General features: G+C 47.1%; 10 protein-coding genes across 10 annotated transcripts, besides 35 other annotated features; all 10 read right to left on the reverse strand.

The window, feature by feature from the left end:
• Tc00.1047053503899.139 (hypothetical protein, conserved) lies at positions 1–3,830 on the reverse strand (the record flags this gene model as incomplete). Its single annotated transcript, XM_807716.1, has 1 exon — positions 1–3,830. A coding segment is annotated over one exon (3,830 nt), but the record flags the coding sequence as incomplete, so codon positions are not given.
• Positions 1–22,104: a sequence feature (heterozygous, Esmeraldo-like haplotype).
• Positions 3,882–3,930: a microsatellite.
• Positions 4,087–4,120: a microsatellite.
• Positions 4,291–4,310: a microsatellite.
• Positions 4,396–4,419: a microsatellite.
• Positions 4,596–4,627: a microsatellite.
• Positions 4,670–4,696: a microsatellite.
• Positions 4,871–4,914: a microsatellite.
• Tc00.1047053503899.130 (glutathione peroxidase-like protein, putative) lies at positions 5,010–5,546 on the reverse strand (the record flags this gene model as incomplete). The annotated part of the gene is made up of 1 exon (XM_807714.1): positions 5,010–5,546. The coding sequence occupies one exon, from the start codon at positions 5,544–5,546 to the stop codon at positions 5,010–5,012; it is 537 nt and encodes a 178-aa protein (XP_812807.1).
• Positions 5,559–5,589: a microsatellite.
• Positions 5,761–5,804: a sequence feature (T-rich).
• Positions 5,981–6,000: a microsatellite.
• Tc00.1047053503899.119 (trypanothione/tryparedoxin dependent peroxidase 2, putative) lies at positions 6,148–6,681 on the reverse strand (the record flags this gene model as incomplete). The annotated part of the gene is made up of 1 exon (XM_807715.1): positions 6,148–6,681. The coding sequence occupies one exon, from the start codon at positions 6,679–6,681 to the stop codon at positions 6,148–6,150; it is 534 nt and encodes a 177-aa protein (XP_812808.1).
• Positions 6,725–6,763: a microsatellite.
• Positions 6,948–7,018: a microsatellite.
• Positions 7,027–7,056: a microsatellite.
• Positions 7,076–7,101: a microsatellite.
• Positions 7,170–7,214: a sequence feature (T-rich).
• Tc00.1047053503899.110 (glutathione peroxidase-like protein, putative) lies at positions 7,248–7,742 on the reverse strand (the record flags this gene model as incomplete). Its single annotated transcript, XM_807713.1, has 1 exon — positions 7,248–7,742. The coding sequence occupies one exon, from the start codon at positions 7,740–7,742 to the stop codon at positions 7,248–7,250; it is 495 nt and encodes a 164-aa protein (XP_812806.1).
• Positions 8,075–8,105: a sequence feature (AT_rich).
• Positions 8,172–8,273: a sequence feature (T-rich).
• On the reverse strand, positions 8,376–11,834 carry Tc00.1047053503899.100 (uncharacterized protein; the record flags this gene model as incomplete). Its single annotated transcript, XM_807712.1, has 1 exon — positions 8,376–11,834. One exon carries the CDS (start codon positions 11,832–11,834, stop codon positions 8,376–8,378), a length of 3,459 nt encoding a protein of 1,152 aa, XP_812805.1.
• Positions 10,525–10,560: a sequence feature (GA-rich).
• Positions 11,958–11,986: a microsatellite.
• Positions 12,030–12,051: a microsatellite.
• Positions 12,189–12,224: a sequence feature (AT_rich).
• Positions 12,229–12,662: a mobile genetic element.
• Positions 12,666–12,703: a microsatellite.
• Positions 12,753–12,780: a microsatellite.
• Tc00.1047053503899.90 (asparagine synthetase A, putative) lies at positions 12,804–13,850 on the reverse strand (the record flags this gene model as incomplete). Its single annotated transcript, XM_807711.1, has 1 exon — positions 12,804–13,850. The coding sequence occupies one exon, from the start codon at positions 13,848–13,850 to the stop codon at positions 12,804–12,806; it is 1,047 nt and encodes a 348-aa protein (XP_812804.1).
• Positions 13,904–13,932: a microsatellite.
• Positions 14,188–14,239: a microsatellite.
• Positions 14,543–14,577: a microsatellite.
• Positions 14,646–14,691: a sequence feature (A-rich).
• On the reverse strand, positions 14,724–16,901 carry Tc00.1047053503899.80 (hypothetical protein, conserved; the record flags this gene model as incomplete). The annotated part of the gene is made up of 1 exon (XM_807710.1): positions 14,724–16,901. The coding sequence occupies one exon, from the start codon at positions 16,899–16,901 to the stop codon at positions 14,724–14,726; it is 2,178 nt and encodes a 725-aa protein (XP_812803.1).
• Positions 16,294–16,318: a microsatellite.
• Positions 17,501–17,535: a microsatellite.
• On the reverse strand, positions 17,676–19,331 carry Tc00.1047053503899.70 (uncharacterized protein; the record flags this gene model as incomplete). The annotated part of the gene is made up of 1 exon (XM_807709.1): positions 17,676–19,331. One exon carries the CDS (start codon positions 19,329–19,331, stop codon positions 17,676–17,678), a length of 1,656 nt encoding a protein of 551 aa, XP_812802.1.
• Tc00.1047053503899.60 (hypothetical protein, conserved) lies at positions 19,701–20,831 on the reverse strand (the record flags this gene model as incomplete). Its single annotated transcript, XM_807708.1, has 1 exon — positions 19,701–20,831. The coding sequence occupies one exon, from the start codon at positions 20,829–20,831 to the stop codon at positions 19,701–19,703; it is 1,131 nt and encodes a 376-aa protein (XP_812801.1).
• Positions 20,885–20,914: a microsatellite.
• On the reverse strand, positions 21,263–23,875 carry Tc00.1047053503899.50 (RNA-editing complex protein MP100, putative; the record flags this gene model as incomplete). The annotated part of the gene is made up of 1 exon (XM_807707.1): positions 21,263–23,875. The coding sequence occupies one exon, from the start codon at positions 23,873–23,875 to the stop codon at positions 21,263–21,265; it is 2,613 nt and encodes an 870-aa protein (XP_812800.1).
• Positions 22,105–22,294: a sequence feature (areas merged during assembly that could not be assigned to a particular haplotype. This can correspond to areas where the two haplotypes were merged or to regions with more than two copies in the genome that were merged during assembly.).
• Positions 22,295–23,983: part of a sequence feature (heterozygous, Esmeraldo-like haplotype) that runs on past the window's edge.
• Positions 23,955–23,983: a sequence feature (AT_rich).

Here is a 23,983-nt window from a genome sequence, read left to right on the forward strand (position 1 = left end):
TCTGCACGAATCTTTTCCAGTCGTCGCAGGGGCACCATAACACTGGCATAGCACGTGTCCATGCGTGAGCGGACAACATCACTTCCCTTTACCACACCATCTGCCTCTTTTGTTTTCTTCAAAAACTCTTCTGCTGACCACACCGTTTGAAGGAGAGGAAATGTACAGGACACACGCTCACGAACTCGTATAATTGCAGAAGGCTGATCCGAATCTTTCCCATCACGCCCATCGATATCACTCTTTCTTCTATGCAGGCGGGATAAAATGGCTGCCTCCAATTTTTCCATCAGTGAATTCTGGATGTGGTAGAAATGGCAAAAAGAAAAACCAAACGGTTCCAAAGAGCGCGCCCATTCAACTTCCAGCTCCAATGAAATTCTGGGAATTAGCGGTGTCTCGTGACGAAACAGCGGTGCGCCCTTCGTTAATTTCGGTTCAGAAAGCACAGGAGGGTATGTATTAGCAACATGACACAACTTCTGCATATCTTCAAGGTTTGCCGCCTGCGTACCAGGTGTAAGAGAGGGTAGGGTTTGAAACACGTAGAGTAACGACTTCGCGGCATGGGCGCAGCTCCGTGTTCGATCGGACGCACACAGCCTCAGCAGGAAAGACACCTTCCCTGAAAATTGAATTAAATTCAATTCAGCCGCGTCGTCACCATGTTGACGGACAATATCTGCCAATGGAAGTGAAAAAAGTGCCTCTGGCCAATCTCCCTGTGCAAGTAAACTCTGTAAGCATGCTACCTGAAAACATAAGGGATCTTGTTTCGGCAAAGGCACCTGCTCACTACGGGACATGACATCGTTATACCACTCTAATGCATCACACCACGGTGCAACAAAAAACGCCTTTGTAGGCGGATTCTTCCGTAGTGTAAAGTTAAGTAAGCAAGAAGAATACGACTGAAGACTTAAAGGAACACCGGATGCCCGGGCAAACGCAACGATTTTTAACGTCAACGTACACCGAGGCACGTGAGGCAGGGGACTACTTCCAATACAACGCAACACACGGGCAGTGGACAGATCTGCGGGCACGTGTGGACGACGATGGGAGTTCATGGCGTCCTTTGCGTTGGCATCATCCTCTATAAAATAAACTGCTTCTCGGTAGTATTTTACAGCCTCTTCCCAAAGTGTACAACCATGCCGCATAGAAGACAAGCAACGGATGGCTGCAATATAAGCCTCAATGTCCATCTTTTCCTTGGGCGGTACAAGACGGAGGAGGTGCGTCATAATCTGATGACCCGTACGACCATCCACATCATATAAAATAAGCCCAACAGCATTGCACATACGGGAAAAGCTGTGACCATCCGTGAGAAGTTCCGGAAAGAACTCAGAAGCCCCCATTAGTAACCACTCAAGAAGAGAAGTAAACTTGACCACACGATCCTCTACAACATGGTTCGCCTCGTACTCTTGTTCCACAGCGGTATAGGTGAAAATAGCCACCCCCTTCTTTTGTAGACGCCGCGTAGGCACAATGTTGTACTCCCACCGCGGTGTCAATTCCTCAACAAGGGCACGACTAAACTCCAAGAAACGGCGTACTGCCTTCGTCCCATTTTCGATATGCATGCGCTGGATGTGATGAAGTAGCCCAGAGGTCAATGGTAGAAGTGCATTCCATAGTGCCTCACTGAGAAACCGCGGTGGCGGCCTCTTTGCACGAATCGGGATTTCCTTCAAATGAGCAAAGACACTCGTCCCAAGAAGCTCCGTGAGCGTCAGAAGAAAACACACATCATGCCTGGGCGACACATTCAATGCAACTCCACCGCACCTTCCATGTCTTGCTACGTCGGTTAAGAGCGTCAATTCTTCAGTGTCCCCCAAAGAGGGCGTTAATGACAACGGGTTCACACCACCATTTCCTGTTGGAAGTTGGCGCGAACTGCCGCCCTGAAGAATCGACACCGCATGTCGCAACGTGACCGAGGATTGAAGTTCCCACAACAAGGTTGAGACATGCGATGACACTCGACGGTCGCGTGAACCGTCAGAAGTCCCTTCTGAGAAACAGGAAATCCCCGTTGAAAGGGAAAAAAACACCGCATCAAAGAGAACCAAAGCCAACGCGTCCGGTACCTTTTGGAGTAATGGAGAAGAGAAATCATCGCGGACACGAATTCCCGCCAGATGCTTCAAAATAGCAATCAATTCCGAAAGCAAATTATCGGCACGAGAAGAGTAATATTTAGCAACCAAAAGAAAAACGACCAACTCAACTGCAAGTGCCGTGTACATTTCCTCATCGAGTGCGTCACGCTGAAATCCAATCCACCTCCAGAGTGAATCCAACAAAGAAATCAAATTCTGACCCTGTACACCGATCAATGCAATTAGTTGACGTGAAAGAGTCCCTAGCAACGCATCGGTCATCCATAAAGGTCCAGCCTTCTCCTTCGTCTCCGTTTTTTTCTCTTTGCCTTTCCTCCTCAAAGAGCCATTATCAACAATCCAGTATTCCCGCAGCACTCCAAGGACGGCCTCGCGACGTGCCCTCCAAACCTCTAAAACTGTGCGCTCCCAGCAGGACGATGTAACCTTTGCTTCATGGGTGCTGGTGTCGGTTTCGCAGCTCAATTTTTTTTTCGTTTCCGTTCTCAACTTGTTCCCTCCCGGTACATCGCTTAAGTGGACACACCGCCCAGGCAAAATGTCAGTACGGGAAAGAGCGGTAAGGCCCTTTTTTTGAATTATCGGGTGGCGTCCGTCCGTCTGGTTTTCCTTCACTGTCGCTCGGTACAACTCACATGCTTCCTTGAATTGCCGCGCGCGATCCACGCTACGCTGATCCAGTTTTGAAGCAATTGCCAATCGCTCACGCAGCTCCTTCTGCAAACCTCGTTTCAAGTCAAGCAGCTGCGTCTCTGTACGCAAGTGAAGCGTATTCTTTGCGACACCCGCAATGGAGAGAGGTGCGGCCTCTCCCCCACCCAAAACGTGTTGGAGGGGAAGGATGCGTGTCGACATCCTTTTCCGTTTTTCCTTCAAAAGGACATCGTAGCGTCGCATCGTCATGTCTGAAGAAGAAACAGACATAATCGCCGATGCAAGTGCTTCTGCCATGAAAAAGGAGACGATAGCCTCGTCGTTAAGAAGCTGCTCAACAAGAGCAATTGCCTGATCCCAAACATGCGGAACTCCTGCAGAAGCAGTTATGACCCAGCGAAGTGGGCAAAAATGATTCAACATCGCCGACACCACGGCGACGGCGCATACCAACAGTCGAATACGATCAGCTTGGCTTGTGTCACCATGACCGGACATTGTGGCCTCAAGGGCAGACATCTCCTTTGCAACTCCCACCATATCACCGCCGCCTAAGAGAAAACTCATCTGAAATCTGGTGCCATTGGCCACATCTGTCCAGGCACGGCACCCGTCCACCTCCTCCCTCAGAATGTCCGCCAATGTATGTTTTTCCGCATCCGAAGCGGTGTCATTCGGGCCGCATTTATGCCGCCCCTCCACATGGAAGGAAAGTTTAGCGCGTCTCCGCACCTCACCTCGCTGCAGCGCATCCAAACCTAATTTCTTGGCCTCTGCCGTGATGGCTTTGTGGCGGAGAGCAGTGGCCCACAAAAGCGTTTTCTCTTGACGACAATTCTCAAATTTACAAAATGCAAGAGGCCACAGGCAGGAAGAGGAAGAGAGTGAAGGCGATAATGGGGATGACAAAGAGGTGGCTGATTCAGCAGGAGGTACAGTGACTTTTCTCACAGTAGAAGCTACCTGCTCTACATATGGACAACCTGCTAATGTTCCTGAACGCAAAAAAGACAAAATGGACTTCTCATTCCCAGTCGGCATTCAACTCAGAGTTGATAACGTATCCAAGCATACTGATGTAGCACCGCAGAAACACGCACACACACGCAAACAGACACACAGACACACACGCACGCGCACAAACTCCACGGAGTATCGAAAGTAGGCAAAAGAAAGCAAGAAAAGGTCCTGAGAACGTAAAACACGTGTATACGGGAAATAGCCTCTTCAGACTCCCTTCCTTCCTTCAGCTCTCTGCAGCCTAAACGAAGTACGACAAGAAACAAACAAACGAGACAAAAAAAAATAAAAAAAAGGCAAAAAAAAAAAAAGGATAAAACGTACAACATTACAAATCTCTAAATATGTGTATCCAGTCAAAATGGCGCTTTGGCATCGGGTAACGTGTCCCAGACAGCCCACCTCACGCATTACATAGAGGGTGTAGGAAGAAAGAGGGGAAAAGAGGGGGTTTTCCTCCTCCCTCCCCCCTTCCAAATTTAAAAAAAAAAAAAAAAAAAAGATTTGCCACTACTGCACCCATCAAATAGCCCTCTCTCTTTACTCCTATCATTTTAAGTCGCCTCATTTTAATTTTCATTTACTCCTCTCTCTCTCTCTCTCTCTCTCTTCTTATGGCGCCGTGATACTCGTGTCCTTCCCACCACCGCCAGGCTTGTGTTTCGTCTTGGTAGAAAATTAAATGGCAAAAAGGACCTCCTCGCATACACACATGTATATAGAGAGAGTGTGTGTGAGAGTGAGAGTGAAGGTGAGAGACAAAAATAAAATGTAAATCATAGTTCCTTTTTTTCTTTTTTCTTTCTTTTTTTTTTTTTCCCCTCCTCTCCTCCCTTTCCGCAATTCCTGTCGTAAAATGAAATAATAATAACAATAATAATAATAATGAAGGGAAAAAGAAACAAAAAAAAAAAAACCGAAACAAACAGCTACCCCACCCCCAATATTCCTATCGTTCAATTCCATTATGGAAACAACAGTGAAGACGGATGGCAATTGCTAATTCATCGCGGCCGACAGAAAACAACAACAACAACGAAAGAACGTGAGGGGAGTCAATGAAAAAAAAAAAGAAAAAAAGAAAAAAAAAAAAAAAAAAAGAGAATGAGCCCCCCAAAAAAAAAGAGAGGGAAACATATAACAGAACAAAATAAATAAATGGGCACAAAGTAGTAAGCGTCAACGTATCGTAATAAAAACCTACGAGGGCCCGGAAACAACCTCGCCCTCAAAAAGTGGAAGTAGTTGCATCTCAATCTCTTCCACAGATGCACCAGGCGAAAAACGCGCCACGGGAACACCATGCCTGTCAATAAGGAACGAAGTAAAGTTCCACTTGATGGCTTGCACACCCGCTGATCCAGTAAGGCAGCGCTTCAAATAGCTATACAGCGGATGTGCCTTGTCGCCATTCACGTCAATCTTTGCCATGATAGGAAAGTCCGCCTTAAATTGCGTGCAGGCAAATTCCTTCACCTCCAGCGCCGTCCCCGGCTCCTGCCCGGCAAATTGGTTGCACGGGAACGCCAGAACAGTAAAGCCCTGGCCCTTGTACTTGTTGTAGAGCGTCGTGGCCGTCTCGTAGCCACCCTTCGTGTAGCCACACCTACTCGCCACATTGTAGATCAGCAGCGGATGTCCCTTGTGCTGCGAGAGATCATAAAGCTGATGGTCAGCGTCTAGTATCTGGAAGTCATAGATACTAGAATGAGCGTTATCTGTCCCTTCAGAAGTCATTGTTCTCTCCTTCACACACACACACACACACACACACACGCACTCGCGTTTAACTCCCTGTTTTCGTATTAAAGTTGTTCGTCTTTCTTATCTTTTGTGTATATATTTACGTACGCGAGAATCCTTATTGCGAGTATCTTTTTATTTAGCCTCTTCTTCTTTATGAATGCTAATTATCTCCCCTTTACACTCTTCTTCGCTGCCCATGGTCAACAAGAAAAAAAAAAAAAAAGAAAAAGAAAAGAAGGAAGGAAGAAAGGCAAGGATTCCCCCTTTACAAGCAGAAATGCGTGCTTACAGACATATAATACATACAAAATAAATATATAACATTGTCGTGTTTTCCAAATGTTTTTCCTATTTGTTCCTCATGCCTCTTCCTCTCTGCGTGTATTTGTCCTTATCCATCCGTGTATATACACAGACCCCAAAACTATATATATATATATATATAAACAGAAAAAAAAAAAAGGACATCCAGAAAGGCAACACACATACACAGACACAAACCAAAAATTCTTCAAAACAATGCCCCCATCCTCATACACGCACACACCCTTCCATCACCCTCGTCCTCTTCCCGACGAAATATTTACCCTACTCAAATCCTAGCACCACCAAGAAGCGGCAAAAGTTTTTTCTCAATATCTTCCACAGATGCACCAGGCGAAAAACGCTCCACGGGAACACCATGCCTGTCAATAAGGAACGAAGTAAAGTTCCACTTGATGGCTTTAGTGCCAAAAAGACCGGGAATTGTTGCCTTCATAAACTCATACAGCGGATGTGCCTTGCCGCCATTCACGTCAATCTTTTCCATGATGGGGAAGTCCGCCTTAAACCGCGTGCAGGCATATTCCTTCACCTCCAGCGCCGTCCCCGGCTCCTGCCCGGCAAATTGGTTACACGGGAACGCCAGAACAGTAAAGCCCTGGCCCTTGTACTTGTTGTAGAGCGTCGTGGCCGTCTCGTAGCCACCCTTCGTGTAGCCACACCTACTCGCCACATTGTAGATCAGCAGCGGATGTCCCTTGTGCTGCGAGAGATCATACGGCTTTCCATCGGCTGCGTTCACCTGAAATTCGTAGATGCTTTTCATCTCGGCTGCCCTAAGCAATTGACCGAAACGAAACATTCACTCCCCACACGTCACAGAAGAGCGCAGAGGGGTGGAGGAGAAAAAAAAAAAATCAAAAAAAAAAAAAAAGAAAAGAAAAGGGATTTAAGCAGAACGCAGGCCCCCCACCCCAACCTCCCAAGGGAAAAAAAGAACAAAAAAAGAAACCAAACGAGAGTCAATGCCCCTCACAATCACGTAAAACAATTCATACTATCCCGTGTAGCCGGTCTAAAAGACAACTACGTACGCTTCCCCAATAGAACCCGTTCTTTTATTCCATAAATAATAATAATAATAATAATAATAATAATAATAATAATAATAATAATAATAATAATAATAATAATAATAAAAAGGGAGAAAACGAAAACAAAAAAAAAAAAAAAAACAGATCGCATTATTGTAATGGATATATATATATATATAGATATATATGAAGGTCAAATAACAAAAGCGAAAGCATCCACACAAGGCATTTATACCACTCACCGCCTGCTATATTTAAAATAAAAAACAAACCAAATAAATAAATAAAAAAAAAAAAAAAAGCATGCGATCACAGCCGCCTCCAAGGTACATATTCAGTTGCTCTCATTCAAAATTGGCAAAAGTTTTTTCTCAATCTCTTCCACAGATGCACCAGGCGAAAAACGCTCCACGGGAACACCATGCCTGTCAATAAGGAACGAAGTAAAGTTCCACTTGATGGCTTTAGTGCCAAGAATGCCGGGCTTCAAAGACTTCATAAACTCATACAGCGGATGTGCCTTGTCGCCATTCACGTCAATCTTTTCCATGATGGGGAAGTCCGCCTTAAACCGCGTGCAGGCATATTCCTTCACCTCCACCGCCGTCCCCGGCTCCTGCCCGGCAAATTGGTTACACGGGAACGCCAGAACAGTAAAGCCCTGGCCCTTGTACTTGTTGTAGAGCGTCGCGGCCGTCTCGTAGCCACCCTTCGTGTAGCCACACCTACTCGCCACATTGTAGATCAGCAGCGGATGTCCCTTGTGCTGCGAGAGATCATACGGCTTTCCATCGGCTGCGTTCACCTGAAAGTCGTAAACGGTCGTCATTGATATAACTTCAAATATTTGTTTAAATCGCTGGCAAAAATCCTTAACGTATCTATAGAAATCAAACAAAAAGGAAAAAGGGGGTCATGTAAAGAAAATGGGTTCACCAAATCCTCAATGTTTGCTCCAAGTATATTATATGCATACACGTTCAAATTGTCACCATCGTTGATATGTTGCACTTTTGTTGGGAATAGAAACATTTTTACGTACGAAATGGCAGAGTTTGGGAAGGGTCTTCCAGCCACATGGACCCCACCGCGAGGCGGGGAAATCACACACACACACACACAAAAAAAAAAAAAAGGAGGGTTATATATGTAAGGCGGACGATAAAAATGAAAAATAAAAATAATTTAAAATCGTCTAGACGTTATTGATTCCCTAATTGCTTCAATTGCGGCTAACCAAAGAATTCATAAGACAGGTAAAAAGAAACAGAAAAAAAAAAAAAAAAAAAGAAAAATTGGGAAATACAAAAGTTAAAGGAAGAGAAATAAAAAAAAAAAAAAAAAGAAAAAAGAAAAGAAAGGAGGCATGTGTAACAAAAAAAGAAGAGATACGGCATAATAATCGCAGTTCAACCGCCGCCTCATTTGCCATCACACGGTAACACGGATGGAAGTTACACGTTCAACAGCTACACTGACAGAATCGTGTCATTTTCTCAACCCCACTCCCCCCACCCCAGTCTTTTATGAGCAATGGGAGAGGAATCTCAAACCACCGATATCGACCCACACGACAGAACACCGTGTCATTTAAAAGCCGAATGGCTCCATAATGAAAAATCCCATGAAAATCATCTTGCAATAAAAATGAAGAAAATGGCACCAAAAGGACATCTTGTAATAAACGACGTACATGGGTCGTCTTGCCCCAACACGGCGCAGGATTGTTTTTGTCCTCTGACCACGATGCGTTGCCATTTTGATTAACAGGGTAAAAAAAGCAAGTAACGGTATTGCGTTCGTCTTCCGTATGATAAAATGTCACAGAACGCATTGTGCGATGAACGTGGCGTACAAATGCTGCGTTCCCTACACAAATCATTGCATCATCATTGCACTGAAAACGAACCATCGTCCATGTGGGCCCAATGTTCATCAAGAACAAAGGATTGGGCACTTCATGCGCCCAAAGCGCCACATCATCCGCTATTCTGTATGGGAAAAGTAAAGGCGTTGATGGAGAGGAGGAAATAAACTTTGCTGGCGCTGTCGTCATGGGGGTTAAATCCTCCAAAGAGAAGAATCGCGACCTCAGGTGAAATGGAAAAAGCGAGAAAGACTGGTGTTTCTTATTCATTGCAGTTCCCCTCCCTGGAACCAAAATATCCCTCCGCTCAGTAGCAAGAAGGTCCACACCAGAGGGAAACAACCCCGCGTTCAAAAGCTCAGTGCGTGCAAAACTGCCCAAGTTGGTGTTTGGCAGATACCTGAATAACGCATGAACGCCATCCTGCTCCACGGCTACTGTGTTGTACGGTTGTTTCTCTTGCATGCGAAGAGTTGCCTGAACCCCGCGTAGCTCACCCCCACCGCTTGTATTCGTGGAAATCGTTTGCGCTTGACCTTCGCACACCACACCGTCGCAAACATGTAAAACACTGTTCTCAGTCATATCCATGCACACCGGGGTGAGTAATCGAGACTGAAGTTCCCGGGTAAACGACATGACACCATTTTGATAATCGGCCTCCTCATCCAGTCCCATGCGTCTTTGATGCTGTGTTGGATGCACCCCTTCTTGCTCCTCCTTTAATTTGAAATTAACAAAAATGGTGCCTCGCCACAGACCCACCAGACTCTCTGTCATTAACTTCTCAATCAAATGCAAGACTCGCGGGTCACTTATCGACCCCTCACTGATTCTCTCACAAGAAGAGATCAATGGCGACGATGTATCTATTTGCTGTGCGCCCTCCTTTGGATGCATCCTCTTCCTCTCTTGCCTCAATGCGTCATAAAACATTTCCATGGAGGCATTACTTAAATACGCATGAAACCACATTTTATGCTTTGGAACGGATGCACATCGTCTTGGAGGCCTTAAAAGGCGACGCCTCAAAAGATTCTTCAACTTTCCCCTTGCGCCTGCAAGACTAACCTCGTCAAGAAAAATCATTGGATGTTCTCCCACAATGACATCTGCCACCGTGTTGAGTGGCAGCCACGACGGTGTAGTAGAGTGCTGCTTCAAAACAAGGTCGTGTTCGCCGTAGATGCACATCAACAGCAGCGGGCCCTCACTATGATGCAACAGTAGCTTCATCCCCATAAGCGTTGAAAACAAAATGCGGCGACGCACAAGAGTCGTCGTGTCACACACAAAAAGTATGTTGGGTGTCACAACCAGAAGGCACGTTTTCCAGACTCGCCTGGCGGTGAGACGCAGCACCTGTCGCGCTAACAGTGTTTTGTCGGATGCAAATCGCCGTGGAATGACGCCCACAGGCCTTCGATAGTCTCGTGGCTCCCGTACAAAATCCGGAAACGATCTCCTGTGTTTCTTTTCCAGAACATGAACCGTGTCTTCATCACCCTCATCCTCCTCGTTCTCCGCCAATGAGAAACGCGTCTCAAAGGAAGAAGAAGAAGAAGAAGGGGATCGCACCAGGACGGGAACGTCAATCCCATCACACCCCAACAAAACTAAAATGGCATTCGCAATCATGCCGGCGGTACATAATTGCTCCCGGTAGTCCCCCTCACACCTGTCGACACGTGAAGGAGGAGTGGGAAACTCCATGACAATCGTCGTCTGCTGGATTCTCTCACCTTCCTCCTCCTCCTCTTCTTCTTCTTCCTTCTCCCCCGCTGGCAGGGTCGTCGCCCTTGTCGGCATGTCTTGACCTCCCGCACGCCCCTCAAAAATCATCGTTAATTTGCCACCCCCCGCATCCTCGCCGTGGCAGGGCAACTCCACGCCCATCCTGGCCAAGCTGTACAGGGAGTAAACAAGAGCCCCGCTCCTTTGAGCGTCACCAGCCTCGTCATGAAACAGAACTACATCGTGTTTCGTAAGAAGAAGACTCCGTGTGCCAGCAATGGGTGTTGCATCGTACACAACATCATGCCGCGCGTCCAAAATGTCCTTCTGGTCCTCCCTGTCGTGTTTTGAGCGACGCATCTTCACGACATCGTCCGTCGGTGGCCACCGAGAGACGATGGAGGTTGCCATGGAGACCATTCGTACCTTCTCCATCATAACAACAACAGGATAATCCTGAACAAACGACAGCAACGCATCGGAATGCGGTGACTGCCCTCTACATGTGATAGTACAAAAAGATCGTGTCACTTTTACTGCGTTCCAGGAGAAAAGTTTTACCACCACGCCCACCTCAACACCTAAGCCATCCTCCTCATCACCACCACCGCCACCCCACATCTCTGCACACCGACGCAGATCAATGCATTCAGTTCCGTCACATTCCTTGCGGTGTTCACACGCTACAATCTTCATAATCCTCGCTGTGTGGCGACGCCGAACAAAACGTGATTGCAAAGGAGCGTAACTTTCAGCAAGTAAAAACATACGCCCAATGTCATTTTTAGACAACTGCAGGGAAGTAGGAAGGGTCAAGTCCTCCACAGAGTGCAAGACAAGTGACGACAAGGAGACTGATGCATACAACTCAATAATACGATTGGCAACCGTCAATATCCCCAGGCCCGCATTCTTTAATTCACGGCAAATGGTGGTTTTTTCACTCCTCCAAATAACGACATCATGCTCACGCATTACTTGGATACGCAGCACCGTACCACGAGCATATAGAGTAAGCGCATCAATCGCACACAGAGGAATAAAGCGCCTTACCCTGTAATCTAAAAAAGAACTCCTGCCATCCACCTTCGATACCCCTTCATCATGTTCACATGGTGGTGGTGAAGTCGATAGAAACAAAAGGCCATCTTTGTGGATCAAAAGAATACGAGGTTTAATGGTATTCTTGTAGCCAAGCTTCATAATATCCACCGCCATGCATGCAGCGGGAGTGTCACTTGGCAATTCATTTATAACTGTTGCCTCCTCCCCTTTTTTTTCCTGCCCTTCTTCACCTGCCGCAGTAAAAAATGGCCTCATAAATATTAACAAAGTTCTTCGCCCACAAAATGCGGTCGACAAAAAAAAAAAAATAAGAAGGCGGTGTAAACCATCACCTGGTGAAAGAAGCACATGCATACATGCATGCACACACACACACACAGAGAGAGAGAGAGAGAGAGAGAAAGAGACATATAAAGATAGATGGATAGATACGTGAATGTGCACAGAGAGAAAAAAAAAAAAAAAAAAAAAAGAGAGAGAGACCAGGAAGAAAAATAAAATCGTAAATGATAAATAAAGGAATAATTAGAATTATTTATTATTTTTGTTTTGTTTTCGCTCCCCAACAACAACAACAAAAAAAAAAAAAAAGAGATGAAAAAAGAGATGAATAATATATATATATATATATAATAGAATAATATTCCGATTCCGGGCAGCTGGCCGAATCCTGAAAACCTATGAAAACCCAAACAAGTCAAGAAAAAAAGGTTAGTTAATTGCTTCAATATTTTCTTTTCATTCAATTATATATATAGAATTCTGTGGACCACTAGCATGGTCCCTTGTCCTCGGTTAGAATCTGAATATAATTACTTACGAATTGGCAGACTTTAGGGTCCTCCAACCACAAGACCCCGCCGCGTGGTGGGAATCAACGGGGTGGGTGGGTGGGATGGCAAAATAAAAACAAAATACACTGGCCTCTATCGGTTCCCTGCCCCCTTACAAAGTCGCGTTCTTCCCAAAAGATTCATACGGCAGAAAAGTATCATAAAGAATGCATTCATTTTATCAGGATGTAAACATACATTATAATTAAGTTAGCCAGCCCTCCCGCGATCATTCTTTTCACAAGCTCCTATGAAAAAAAAAAAAAAAAAAAAAAAAAAGAAAAAAAAAAACCGTACAACCAACGAGAAAACGTACAAACACACACACAGACAAATACAGAAAAAAAAAAAAAAAAAAAAAAAAGAAAGAGTACTGAAATGTCTATAAACATCACAGCAATGGATAATTCTGGCGCATTTCCTTCGGCCACACACTGCACTGCACCTCCCCAATATGTTTCTTTTTAAGCAACAGCATCAGCAGACGACTCTGACCAATACCGCCTCCAATAGTCTGCGGGAATTCACCGGCAAGCAGCCGCTTGTGCCACACGTACCCCAGACGGTCCTCGTTGGACAACAGGGTAAGCTGGCGTCGAAGTGTTTCAGCATCCACGCGAATCCCCATGCTGCTCAGCTCCAGTACGTCATCGAGGACAGGGTTGTACACAAGAATGTCACCATTGAGTCCAGGCAGTGAGGCCAGAGAATTCATTGTTGGATCCCCACAAGGGAATGTGATATCTGCCGCAGAAACAGGTGAAGACCAGTCATCATAGTCGGGTGCCCGTAGATCGTGCGGTTCGCCGCTGGTTAGATTGCCACCGATGCCAATAAGAAAAACAGCACCGTACTTTTTCACAATGGCGCGCTCACGTTCCTTCATATTCATTTCGGGGTACATCTTCAAAAGATGCTCGGCGTGTAAGAACTGAATGTTGGCTGGAAGCACACGGTCCAAGTTGTATTTGGAACAAATAGCCTCTTCCGTCTGGCGAATCGCCGCGTAAAGACGCTGAACTGTGTTCTTCAAAAATGTTAAATTACGCTCTTGCGGTGGCATCACCAATTCCCAGTCCCATTGATCCACAAAGACGGAATGTGTCGTGTCAAGCTCTTCTTCCACGCGAAGCGCTTTCATGTGGACATAAATTCCCTGGCCAACAGGAAACTTGTGGTCCCCAAGTGTTTGTCGCTTCCACTTGGCAAGTGAGTGCACCACCTCAAATTTTGAGTCTGGAATCCCTTTTACATGCACCTGCACAGCCTTTTCGGTACCGGAAAGATTATCCTGTGTTCCGTCGCCACAACACGCGAGAAGTGGGGCCTGAACCTCAACGAGGTTAAGTTCCTTCGCCAGAGCACTGCTGAACACCTGTTTCACTGTTACAATCTGCTCTTGCAGCTGAATAAAAGCCGCAGGATCTCCCGATGTCATTCCCCTCTTTTTCCCCTTTTCCCTTTTCGTATTATTCTTATTATTATTACTATTAGTAGTAGTAGTAGTAGTAGTAGTAGTATTCACGGCTTTGTTTTTTCTTTTTTTCCTTTTCTTCTACTGGTCGTTGTTGTTCACTACGGCAGCAATAATAAATGTCAAAATAGAGGAGATGCTATTTCACCTTTTCTTTTCTCCCATACAAATATATATTTATATGTATGTATTTTATGCTCAAAACCCTTTCCTCCTCTTCCAAAATTTTGCCTCGTTGATTTCTGCCTATTTGTTCACGTACACAAATGTCCCTTCGTCCAGTCGCAGCCTCCCCCCTCCCAAAAAAAAAAAAAAAAAAAAAAAAAACAAGCACAATTTAAAAAAAAAAAAAATTTTATTTATTTTTCTGGTGCGCACGCTAAACCCCTACAGAAGAGAGAGAAAGAGAGAGAGAAGAACAACAACAAAAAAAAAAAAGAGATTTATGCATATTTGTTTACAATTATTTATGTAAAAGAAATATGTACACAAGCGGTAACGCATAAAAGTATGGAAATGCGTCACAGACAAAGTCACACACGCAACAAACTTCCATCATCACGATTACAACGGCTTCTACGCGGATGCAGACACACACACACACAGAGGGAGAGAAGGGGAGAAATAATTTCGAAGCAAAAACCGTTGGAAAATTTAAAAAAAAAAAAAAAAAGGAAAAAAGGGAAAAAAAGGGGGTGGACGCAACAAAAAGAAAAAGAAAAAAAAAAGCAAGATGCACTTCCATGCGTCTTTTCCATCTTTTTTTCTTTTTTTCTTTTTTTTTTTGTTTCTTCTTCTTCTTTTTATCTGCTGGTTGGCTAGTTATTTTGCATTTCGTTACAGGGCGTCTGGGGCGGCTCCACCACGCACCGATGTGCGCTCAATCTCATTGGCTGTGTTTATCACTTGTTGCGCAAAACAAAGGGCCTCACTTAGTGGCGCCAGGTTCTCGTCCGTACTGTAACCGGGCCGCAGCTTCCAGTGCACGGTGCTGCTACGAGATCGAAAAAATGTCAGTCGTGAGGCGGGTGTGACTAAATTTTGTTTTGCCACGTGTTGAGTAGGAGGCCCACGACCTCCACGTCCTCGTGGCTTCTCTCGCGCCACGTGGTGGGAAACTGTTGTAATGGGCACCATCCCCTGCGCGATACGGCTTTTAAGGGCACGAGCAGCCGTAAAATTTTCAATCCAGAGTGAAGACGTGCTGTCGACTGTGAGGTCTGTTCCTCGTGGCTTCACGCGTGAGGTGTGCTCGACGATGATGCTCTCCACATTAAAGTCCTCCGACTCGGCATCAACCTCGCAGACATGCGAGAGGTCCATACTTTCGTAGCCAATCGTTGAGCCATGGTGAATTAAATTATGCTCGGCGAGGGACAATTTGTCGAGAATCGCTTCTGCAATTGGGGCGGCAGGGTGTTCTGTATGCTGCTTCCAGCGGTGGTAAGCATGAAACTCGAGTTCAAATGGAAATGCCACAGTTTTCTTCCGCATGACAACTTTGCCGATGGGAGCCGTACCGCTGCCAACAGCACCCAGATTTCCATTTTCTTCATTAGCAGACTTCGGTGCCGCAACGGCCACGCCTGTCTCGTCCACAGAGAATACCGTCCATGTAAACGTTACACCAGAACTCTCCATGTCCAGTAAGACAAACCGATTCTCATGCGCATCCCACATAGCGCGTGCCACGGAACGACTCTGTCGCTCATTTGAGAAGAAACAAATTTTTACAAGAGAAAACACCGCCTCAGACTGAAGAGCGCCACACTCCCTGTCCACTGCACGAGAAACACATGTAGGTGCATCCTTCAAAAAATAAAGCTGCATAGACTCTTCATTCATACGTTGCACAAACTCGCTGAAGGTAGCGTACTTTAACGGCGTACTGTACGATCCTTCACGTGCGAGGCAGCAATAGGCCGCACCAAGGTTTAGATTAATAGAAACATGTTGCATACGAACGTCCTCCATGCTAAGAAGATGCTTAAACTCATCAAAAAAATACTTTCGAAGTGTGTCAAAGCGTGTAGCTGTAAGGACAGGGCTGTTTGACACGGAAGACGGCTGACCCATATTGCTTGTATTGGAATCCCGCAATTCAACCGTCAGTGGGAGTACAGTTTCCTCATCCGCGTAAAAGTCCACATCCTCGCCTCTCTGGAACGTATCCCCTTCTTTTATTTCACGATTTTCTTGAGAGACTGTCTCATTTTCCCTTTGTGGCGCCTGTTCTTGTTCCATCGACTTTGTCTCTTCCGTCTGCTTTTCCTGTTCGCTATCAACCTTCCCATGTTGCTCGTCACACTCTTCTGAAATTGTCTCAGGGTCGCCATTGACGTCCTCTTGACCGGGAAAACCCTCCGTTTGGAGTTCTTCAGAGTGGTCATGCTTCTCTTCCTCGGCCTTGTTGTTGTTGTTGTTGTTGTTGTCACAATTTGCATCTGTCGAATCATCCTCTACCGCCGGCCGCTGGGGGCGTGGCCTGCCAACGCTGATATTCACCAGACGAATGAGTTTATTCTGCAACTTAAACGGCTTTAACCCCTTGTGACCAAAAAGTTTCAGCGTGATGGGACGGGACGGGTTCTGCAGCTCACCAACAATGATGCAATACCGCCGTCGCTTCTCGCCACGAAAAAGAAGTTGTCGGACGGTATCCGTCTCGTGCTCAGTTTCACATACACCAAAGTTTTCACGGATGTTTAGCGGAATATCACGCTTCTGCCCGCCGTACTCCGCTGCAAGATCCTCCTCCGGCACCCGTGGCGCCGGCGGATGGGAAACAGCCGGCAGAACTGTTGTTGTCACGGCCGTCAAGACAGACGCACCGTCGCTTACCGCACTCGCTTTGGTGTTGTTGACAAGAGGCTGATCCGCCCGCATTGGCTGATTGAATGTTCCCCGACCTCGTCTTCGAGGAATTACCGCAGGGGCGCTACCTGCCCCCGCCACCGAAGCAGGCCGCTCCTGTTGTTGTTGTTGTTCTGGCTGTTGTACAGTAATTGATTCCATCGCCGCCTTGTGGTTCACTCCTGCCACCTTGTTGGAACGCGATTCACACACACACAAACAAGCTCACACTTTTCCTTGCAGTTGCTGTGGGAACCGGTGGAAAAAGAAAAAGTATTTATTTATTCTTCTTGCCCCTCTCCCCCATTGTCCCCGCAGAGAAACAAAGAAGAGCACACACACACACAGAGAGAGAGAGAGAGACAAGCAAAAGTAATGAGAGCAACAGGGGAAAAAAAAAAAAAAAGCTCAAATACACCAGCGTGTGTTTAAATACAGAAAAACTAAAAAACAAAAACGAAAAAGGGGAAGCAGTGAGAAGGCGGCAGACACACACAAAAAAAAAAAGTGCGAGTAGTGATAAAAGCCAGTTTGACGGCGAACGGGGCCGTTGCCCCTCCGTTCCCAGCAACTCCACCACCCCCTCTTCGCCTTCCCCCTTCCCACTCATGGCAATTAAGGACACAGCCACGCTATTACAAAAGGCGAAATTGAAACTCGATAATTGCCCAGGAAGTTAATAAGTATAATCATCCTCAGCATATTGGTAGACCCACCCCTTCTCTTCCTGTAAATGCACGTCTCCCACATACATTTATTCCTTCTTTTGTTTTGTTTTGTTTTTTTTTCTTTTCTTGTTTTCTGCACTATTCCAAGACACTAAGCTTTATTGGAGTGTTCGCACCATTATCTCAGACACCGGTGAGGAAGTAACAGAGAGAGGGAAAAGAAATAGTACGCGCAAGCTCGATAAAGAGAAATAATAATAATAATAAATCAATGCGAGGGACGAATGCGGAATCCACCAAAGACAGTAGCGGCACTGACCACGGAATTACGCGACTCAGATCGACGATTCATGGATACTCTAGGAAAATGGTCCGCGTATTTGTCGTTTTCCCCATCGTCTGCCTGAGCATTCCAAGCTGTCCGGCCGTATGCCTTTTCAGGTGACGGCAACTGCCGTGAATATGGATAAGACTGCAGTCCGACACCATTGCGCGAGTAAGAATACTGCGCCAGGTCATTCTGTGGCGCTGAACATGACGATTGCCGGACACCCAAACCACCATGAGTTCCAATTTGGCCCTGTCGCTGCTGTTGGTGGGGTGACGATGGCGGTGATGGTGGTGGTTGACGTTGGAAGTAGCCACTGCTTCCGCCAGTGTCGCCGCTGTCCTTTCCTCCCTTCATCTTGGCTGTTGGATGGTCGGGGTAATTACATGCCACTGCATGTGGAACCGCAGGGACATAATGCGCATGATGATGGTGGCCAACACCAGCAGCGGCAGTAGAAGGGCACGTGACCCTTGATGTCGACACGACTGTTTTTTCCTCATCTGACAGCAGACTGAGCCGCAACTTCTCTAGTTCCCCCATGCACACGGAACAAATGATACTTTTTGTTACCGCGTTGGTGAGAACGCGATCGAGCGTCGTTCCGAGAGAGTCCTTCTGGCCCAATGACGGGGGATTCGCAGCCATTTTCTCTGGGTTGACTTCCCCCGCGCCGGAGGTGAGGGCCCGCTGATACGCTAACTCATTAAACCCACGTGAGAGAGCAACCGTGAGTTCACCCAACTGCCGGACCAACTCTTGATTCTGTTCACGGAGAAATATAAGTGTTCGTTCCGCCTCATCTTTTTTGTCCACAGCCCTCGTCCGGCATTGCAGCTCACGTAGCGCCAGATCCTTTTCATACAACTTCATATTTGCCTCCTTCAGTGCCATTTCCATCGCCCCATACTCCTGCTTCATCTTCATCATCTGTGTGGTGAGGGCCTTGTTGGTGCGTGCCAAGGCCTCGTAGGAGCGTTGAAAGTCCAATGCCATCGCTTGTGATGTACCAGACGACAACATGAGTTTTTCCAGCAAATTCGTCTCATCCATAAGGCGCTCCAGAGGATCCTTATACGTCTCAATCTGCATGAGTTCCCGTCCCTTCTCGCTAAAAGAAAAAACTGTCTGATGGCTGTTGTCACCCTTGTCGTTCCTGAGATCGTTATTGTTATTATTTCCTGCGTCGTCCGTGAGAGGTGTCGCAGGCACCACAGTCAAATCCATCTGCTGATTTGTTACAGACGCCGCGGAATCCACATAAGCCTCGGCAGCACCACGCGAAGACACCGAGGGTTCCGCCTCCCTCTTCTCCACCTTTGCCGTCGTCCTCTCTTCGGCTGCCGTGTCCTCAACAATTCCCTCCTTTTGAGCCCGGCGTTGCTTCATAAGCTCCTTCTTCAAGTCCCAGCATGTCTGCTTCGTCTTTGTATTGTAGTAATATGTCCTCCCCGTCTCCTCCTGCTTCATGGTCTTCCAAACCCCGCTCTGAAGCAGCTGCTGCACCTCCTCATCCTTTACCCCCGCGTCCCCATTGACATCCATAACGGGTGTCTTCTTCTTCCTCTTCTTCTCATCCTTTGACATGTCCGCCATTCAGACTCTCGGCCTTGAGCCATAAAAGAAAAAGAAAGACGTTAAGAAAAAGAAAACAATAAGAAAATAATACAAAAAGTAGGGAATCAACCAGCAACGTCGACACTGCAGCTGGACAGCACATCGCCAAATGACCCTCCTCCACTTCCACAGGAAATAAAGAAAGTAGACATATATATGAGGCTGATGGATCTCTTTTCCTCGCAAGCCTCGTGTGCAGCTTGAATGCAGCAATGACAAAATGCAACTCTCTTCAATGGCCACTTCACTTCTTTATTCCCCTTTCGGCCGTTGTTCTTCTTCTTTTTGTTGCTGTTGGCGGTGGTTGTGTTAATCTTTTCTCTCGTCGTTTCGTCCGTCTTTCATTCCTCAATCAATCTTCCTACCGTACTTATCCACACGAAAAAACGTTTGTCCCAAAGACCGCGGTTTCAGCATGTTGTTTTTCACGTACGTTCCGTAGCGACCGCTTTTACGACATGCCTCCTCCATGCGTTTATTTGCATGCGCCCACTCCTTCTCTCCGGGGTATTTAATGTGCTTCCACGAATTGCCCTTCCCCGAGGGGAGGGAAGGCACAAATGAGACGCTCACCTCCCTGTCATTTGCAACAATACTCGTAAAGTGATGATAAATCAATTTCTCTTCAGCATACCGCTGCATCGCCTGACACATTTCCCTTATTTTACCAATGGCCGCCTCGGGAGACTGAAACTCCTTGATGGTGATTTTAACAGGATGACGTTTCTTGATATCCTCCACAATCTTTTTGCTTTTCCACCCTAAAAAATGAGCATCGACCACGTCTCGAAAAGAATGATCAACAAGCTCACGTATTTTACCCCCTGCCTGATCACTACCCCCACGATGACTGCTTTCTTCCTGCTTCTCTTCTTCACGGAGAGCCTCTAGTTCGGGGCCCACAAGCCCTAAAATTCGAGGAATCTCACGACGAATACGACAGTACGCAACATCCCCGCGAGTTCCCATCTGCACCAGATTCATCTCTCGCTCTTGTGCTTGTTCCAGTGCCTCTGACAAATCACAGGGGCTTAATGACATTTTCGTCTCTCTGCCGGATTCAGGGTCCTCCACATGGGTGATATGAACTGTCGGCTGTGTAATGAGAGTGTCCATGGGATGCTGCTGCAGGTACGCCCTCACCTTCTGCGTCGCTGCATCCGGTGCATTCTCAGGAAGAAGATCACGTACAATTGCATCAAGACTTTTCTTCGCTACGTGGATTGCCGCATCCTTCTGCACACTGAGAGCGGGGTCGAAGACGTAATCGTCTTCGGATGAATTGGTGCCCTCACGACCCCCACCCGCTGTCGTAGAAAAATAACGTGCTTGTAGATTCCATGACGTAAATGGAGCCACCTGCAGGTTCAATGGAGGAAAAAAAAGCGGCAACGGAAGACGTGCTGAACGACGCCAACAGCTGGTAGCGGAACAAACCAGCAGAGGACGGCACATCTTACAGCACACCATTTTTTTCATCAAGAAACCACAAAAGAAAGCAATGCCCAGCCCCCTCACCCACTCTAAAGTGAAGAGAAAAAAAGAGAGAGAGAGAGAGAGAGCAAAGGACACAAAACTGCAGCGTCCCACCCATCCACCCCAAGAAAAAAAAAAAACAGGGAGAAGCACAAAGGATGGCACAGTGACCTCGTAGTAGCCCAACGGCAAACCTCACGCATGCGTGAAGAAAAAAACACCCGCAAACACACACAGAGAAAAAGAGGAAAAACACGGAAATGTAAAGAAAAAAAGCCCATCACGGCTTCAATGCAAACGTCATGCTCACACCGTAGTGATCCGAGGGAAACAAGTAGCCAGGAGCTTCCTTATTGCCATTCTCGTCGTTCACACTTTTGGTGCCTACAAGGTGCCCCTCCACCGGAGCAAGACGACGACTGCGCAAAAACAATTTATCCGAACGTCCAAAAAACATCTCTTCCACCTTCAGTTTGCAAAATGTATTCGTCTCGTCCATCGTTTTCCAGCATCGTGTGGTAAATAAGCGGCCAACAATCAACGTATTGTGATTCCGCCGGCATAAGAAACTCATTTGTGGGCCAGTCGTTAAAGTCGCCCATCGTCACAACATCACCAGTCAATGTCTTTAACATGTGATGCCGCAACGCGGAATCTTGGGAGGTACGTGCCGTCTCATGAGATTTCGTGTACGGGGCCAAAAGATGTGCAGCGGCCACGTGCACGGGCCCATGTGGCAACTGAAGACACACAACGGGCATTAAAGAGACGTGATTTGTCCACGCGGGAACATTTAGATATGTAATGCTTTGAACTGGAAATCGCCGGCGGTGCACGAGCATGAGCACACCCCAAGGTGAAATAGATGGACTTGTGTAACCGCATGAGAAGTAATAATTCTCACGCATCCACGGCTGTTTTGAAAGAAATTCCCAGAAAACGGGTTCAACTTCTTGCATGCCTACAACATCTGCATCCTCTTGCTGAATAACCCTTGCGAGAACGGGGTACCGTTTCGGGGAACACCAATCAATACCAGGCATTCCCAACGGGGTTGGCTTTCCGCTATACCGATCAAACATAACATTCCACGTAAGTAACTTTAATGTCGTCTGGTTTTTGTTGGATGATCGACCTCCTTCTTTGCTGCTACGCGCCGAGTGAGGAGTTAACACAGAATCAGAAGCATTTTTCTGCGCCGTCGCTTCCAATTTAACTTCATTTTCCGTTGTCGTTGCTGTTGCTGGTGGCGATTCTGTATCCTTCTTTGTTAAATCCTTCTCCTGTAATGCCGTGGCTGTCGCTTCGGTGCCTTTTATTGTGCTTGTTGTCGCTCCTTTTTCTCCCTCCGCTCCACATGGGAAGTTCACGATTGGCTCCCACGTCCCACTGGAGGGTGCAAAGTGCGACGGTCCATCACGAGACATATTTATTTCCAACGTCATACCTTTTATAGCGTTACGTTCACGACGCGTCTCACCCTGATAACTGCGGACACCAACATCAACGTACTCAAACCGCCAAAGTTGCGTCTTCTCACTCTGCAGCCAGCAATACGACGGGGAAAGACACAAACACTTGTTTGGTTTCATGGGATTAGCATATGACAACACTTCTCTAACAATTCTATGAGCCTCCACCGTGCTCGCTGTGGTGATTGTCTTGCCAACATCCGGCTTTGGTGCGACACCAACATATTGATGAATCAAACTTTCCACCGTGGCCGGCAAAGATTGACAGAGAATTGTGTATTCTGCCGCCGTCAGAGGGCGTTTGTCCGGCGTCTGTTCATTCTTCTCAGTTGAACCCGTGGCGTTAAGACGCGGCACGGCACAACGAGCAATGCGGTATGGCGAAGTACCGCAAAGTGCGCTAAGATGCCCTGCAAATTGAACCAAAGTGGGGCTCGAGGAATGGGCTTGCGGTGGCGATGGCATTATGGGGAGGTAATCATACTCCGGTGTCCCACCAAGGCATAACATGGCGTGTGTCTGTAGCGTGTGCTCCAGATGCATCTCAGATACTGCGTCGGTTCGAGGTACCGTCTCCTTCCGGGCTACCATCTGCAGTATGCGGCAAAGAAGAGGAACATTTAAGCGAAGCGCATTTCCAGAGACGTCTTCAAACAAAAACGACCCTTCCGCAGATGCAGTTGATGTCGCTTGGTGGCCACTCGGTGACGGTGTGGCGTCGGGAGTCGGCGTGGCGGTTATACTACTCATGTAGCGCTCCACCAACTCTTGGAAGCCCACACCCGAAATCGGGTTGAGCTCCGTCGCGGAGGCACCATGAGCGAGAAGAAATAAGAAAAGAATGTCTGTACGCATCTTTGCTATCGTGACGCTCTCCCCTTCCTTCGCCTTCTTTTCTAGCTCGAGCCATTCAAGAATGTCCTGTAAACGCATTTGTCGCAGGTCGGCGTTATTCTGCACGACACTAGTGATGTTGTAGAAGGGGGATAGGGCCATCACATTCAGGTACAACTCGGATGCGCCAATGAAGCAAAGTGAGTCCACGCTCCCGTTAAAGGTTTCGCGAGACGCCAGGTCCAACGCCCACGCAGACATCTTTTGTTCCACACATCCATGAACACATGTGCCGGAGAACACAACCTCCCCGGGCACAATTTGCCGTTCTGGCATCATGCGCACCAGACGCTCCTCCACTGCCTGCATGAGGGCTGTTCCCGGGAGACGCATAAGACGACCTTCGACTTTCCGCGTCAGACTACTCGTCCGCGTGCGTTCTGCCTTCAACAGCGCCTCTGCACCATCCATGGCGATAAGAAGTGACTTCTTGCAGCGCACCTTCTTGAGCAGCTGCTGCAGCGTTTGTGCCACGTGGCGCGCCACTTCCTTGTGTCGTCGCTGCTCCGTCGTCACATTTTTGGCAAGACGCAGTCCCATTGCGACAAGTGCCGTCGCATCCACGGCAACATAGTCACACTCCACCTCCTTCTTTGTGATCAACAGCTGAAAACGATCACTTACCTTCGACTGTCGGTATGTCGTCACGGCAAAGCGGCACCACGTCCGCGATAGGGCCATCTTGATGTGCGCCGCGTTGTGTGCTCGTTCAACGACAAAAATCCCTTCCACTCTCTCCTTTTTTTCTTTTTATTCTTGCAAAATAATAAATAAATAAATATTTATATT

Source organism: Trypanosoma cruzi, genomic scaffold (genome assembly GCF_000209065.1).
Source record: "Trypanosoma cruzi strain CL Brener 1047053516721 genomic scaffold, whole genome shotgun sequence".
Lineage (NCBI taxonomy): Eukaryota > Euglenozoa > Kinetoplastea > Trypanosomatida > Trypanosomatidae > Trypanosoma > Trypanosoma cruzi.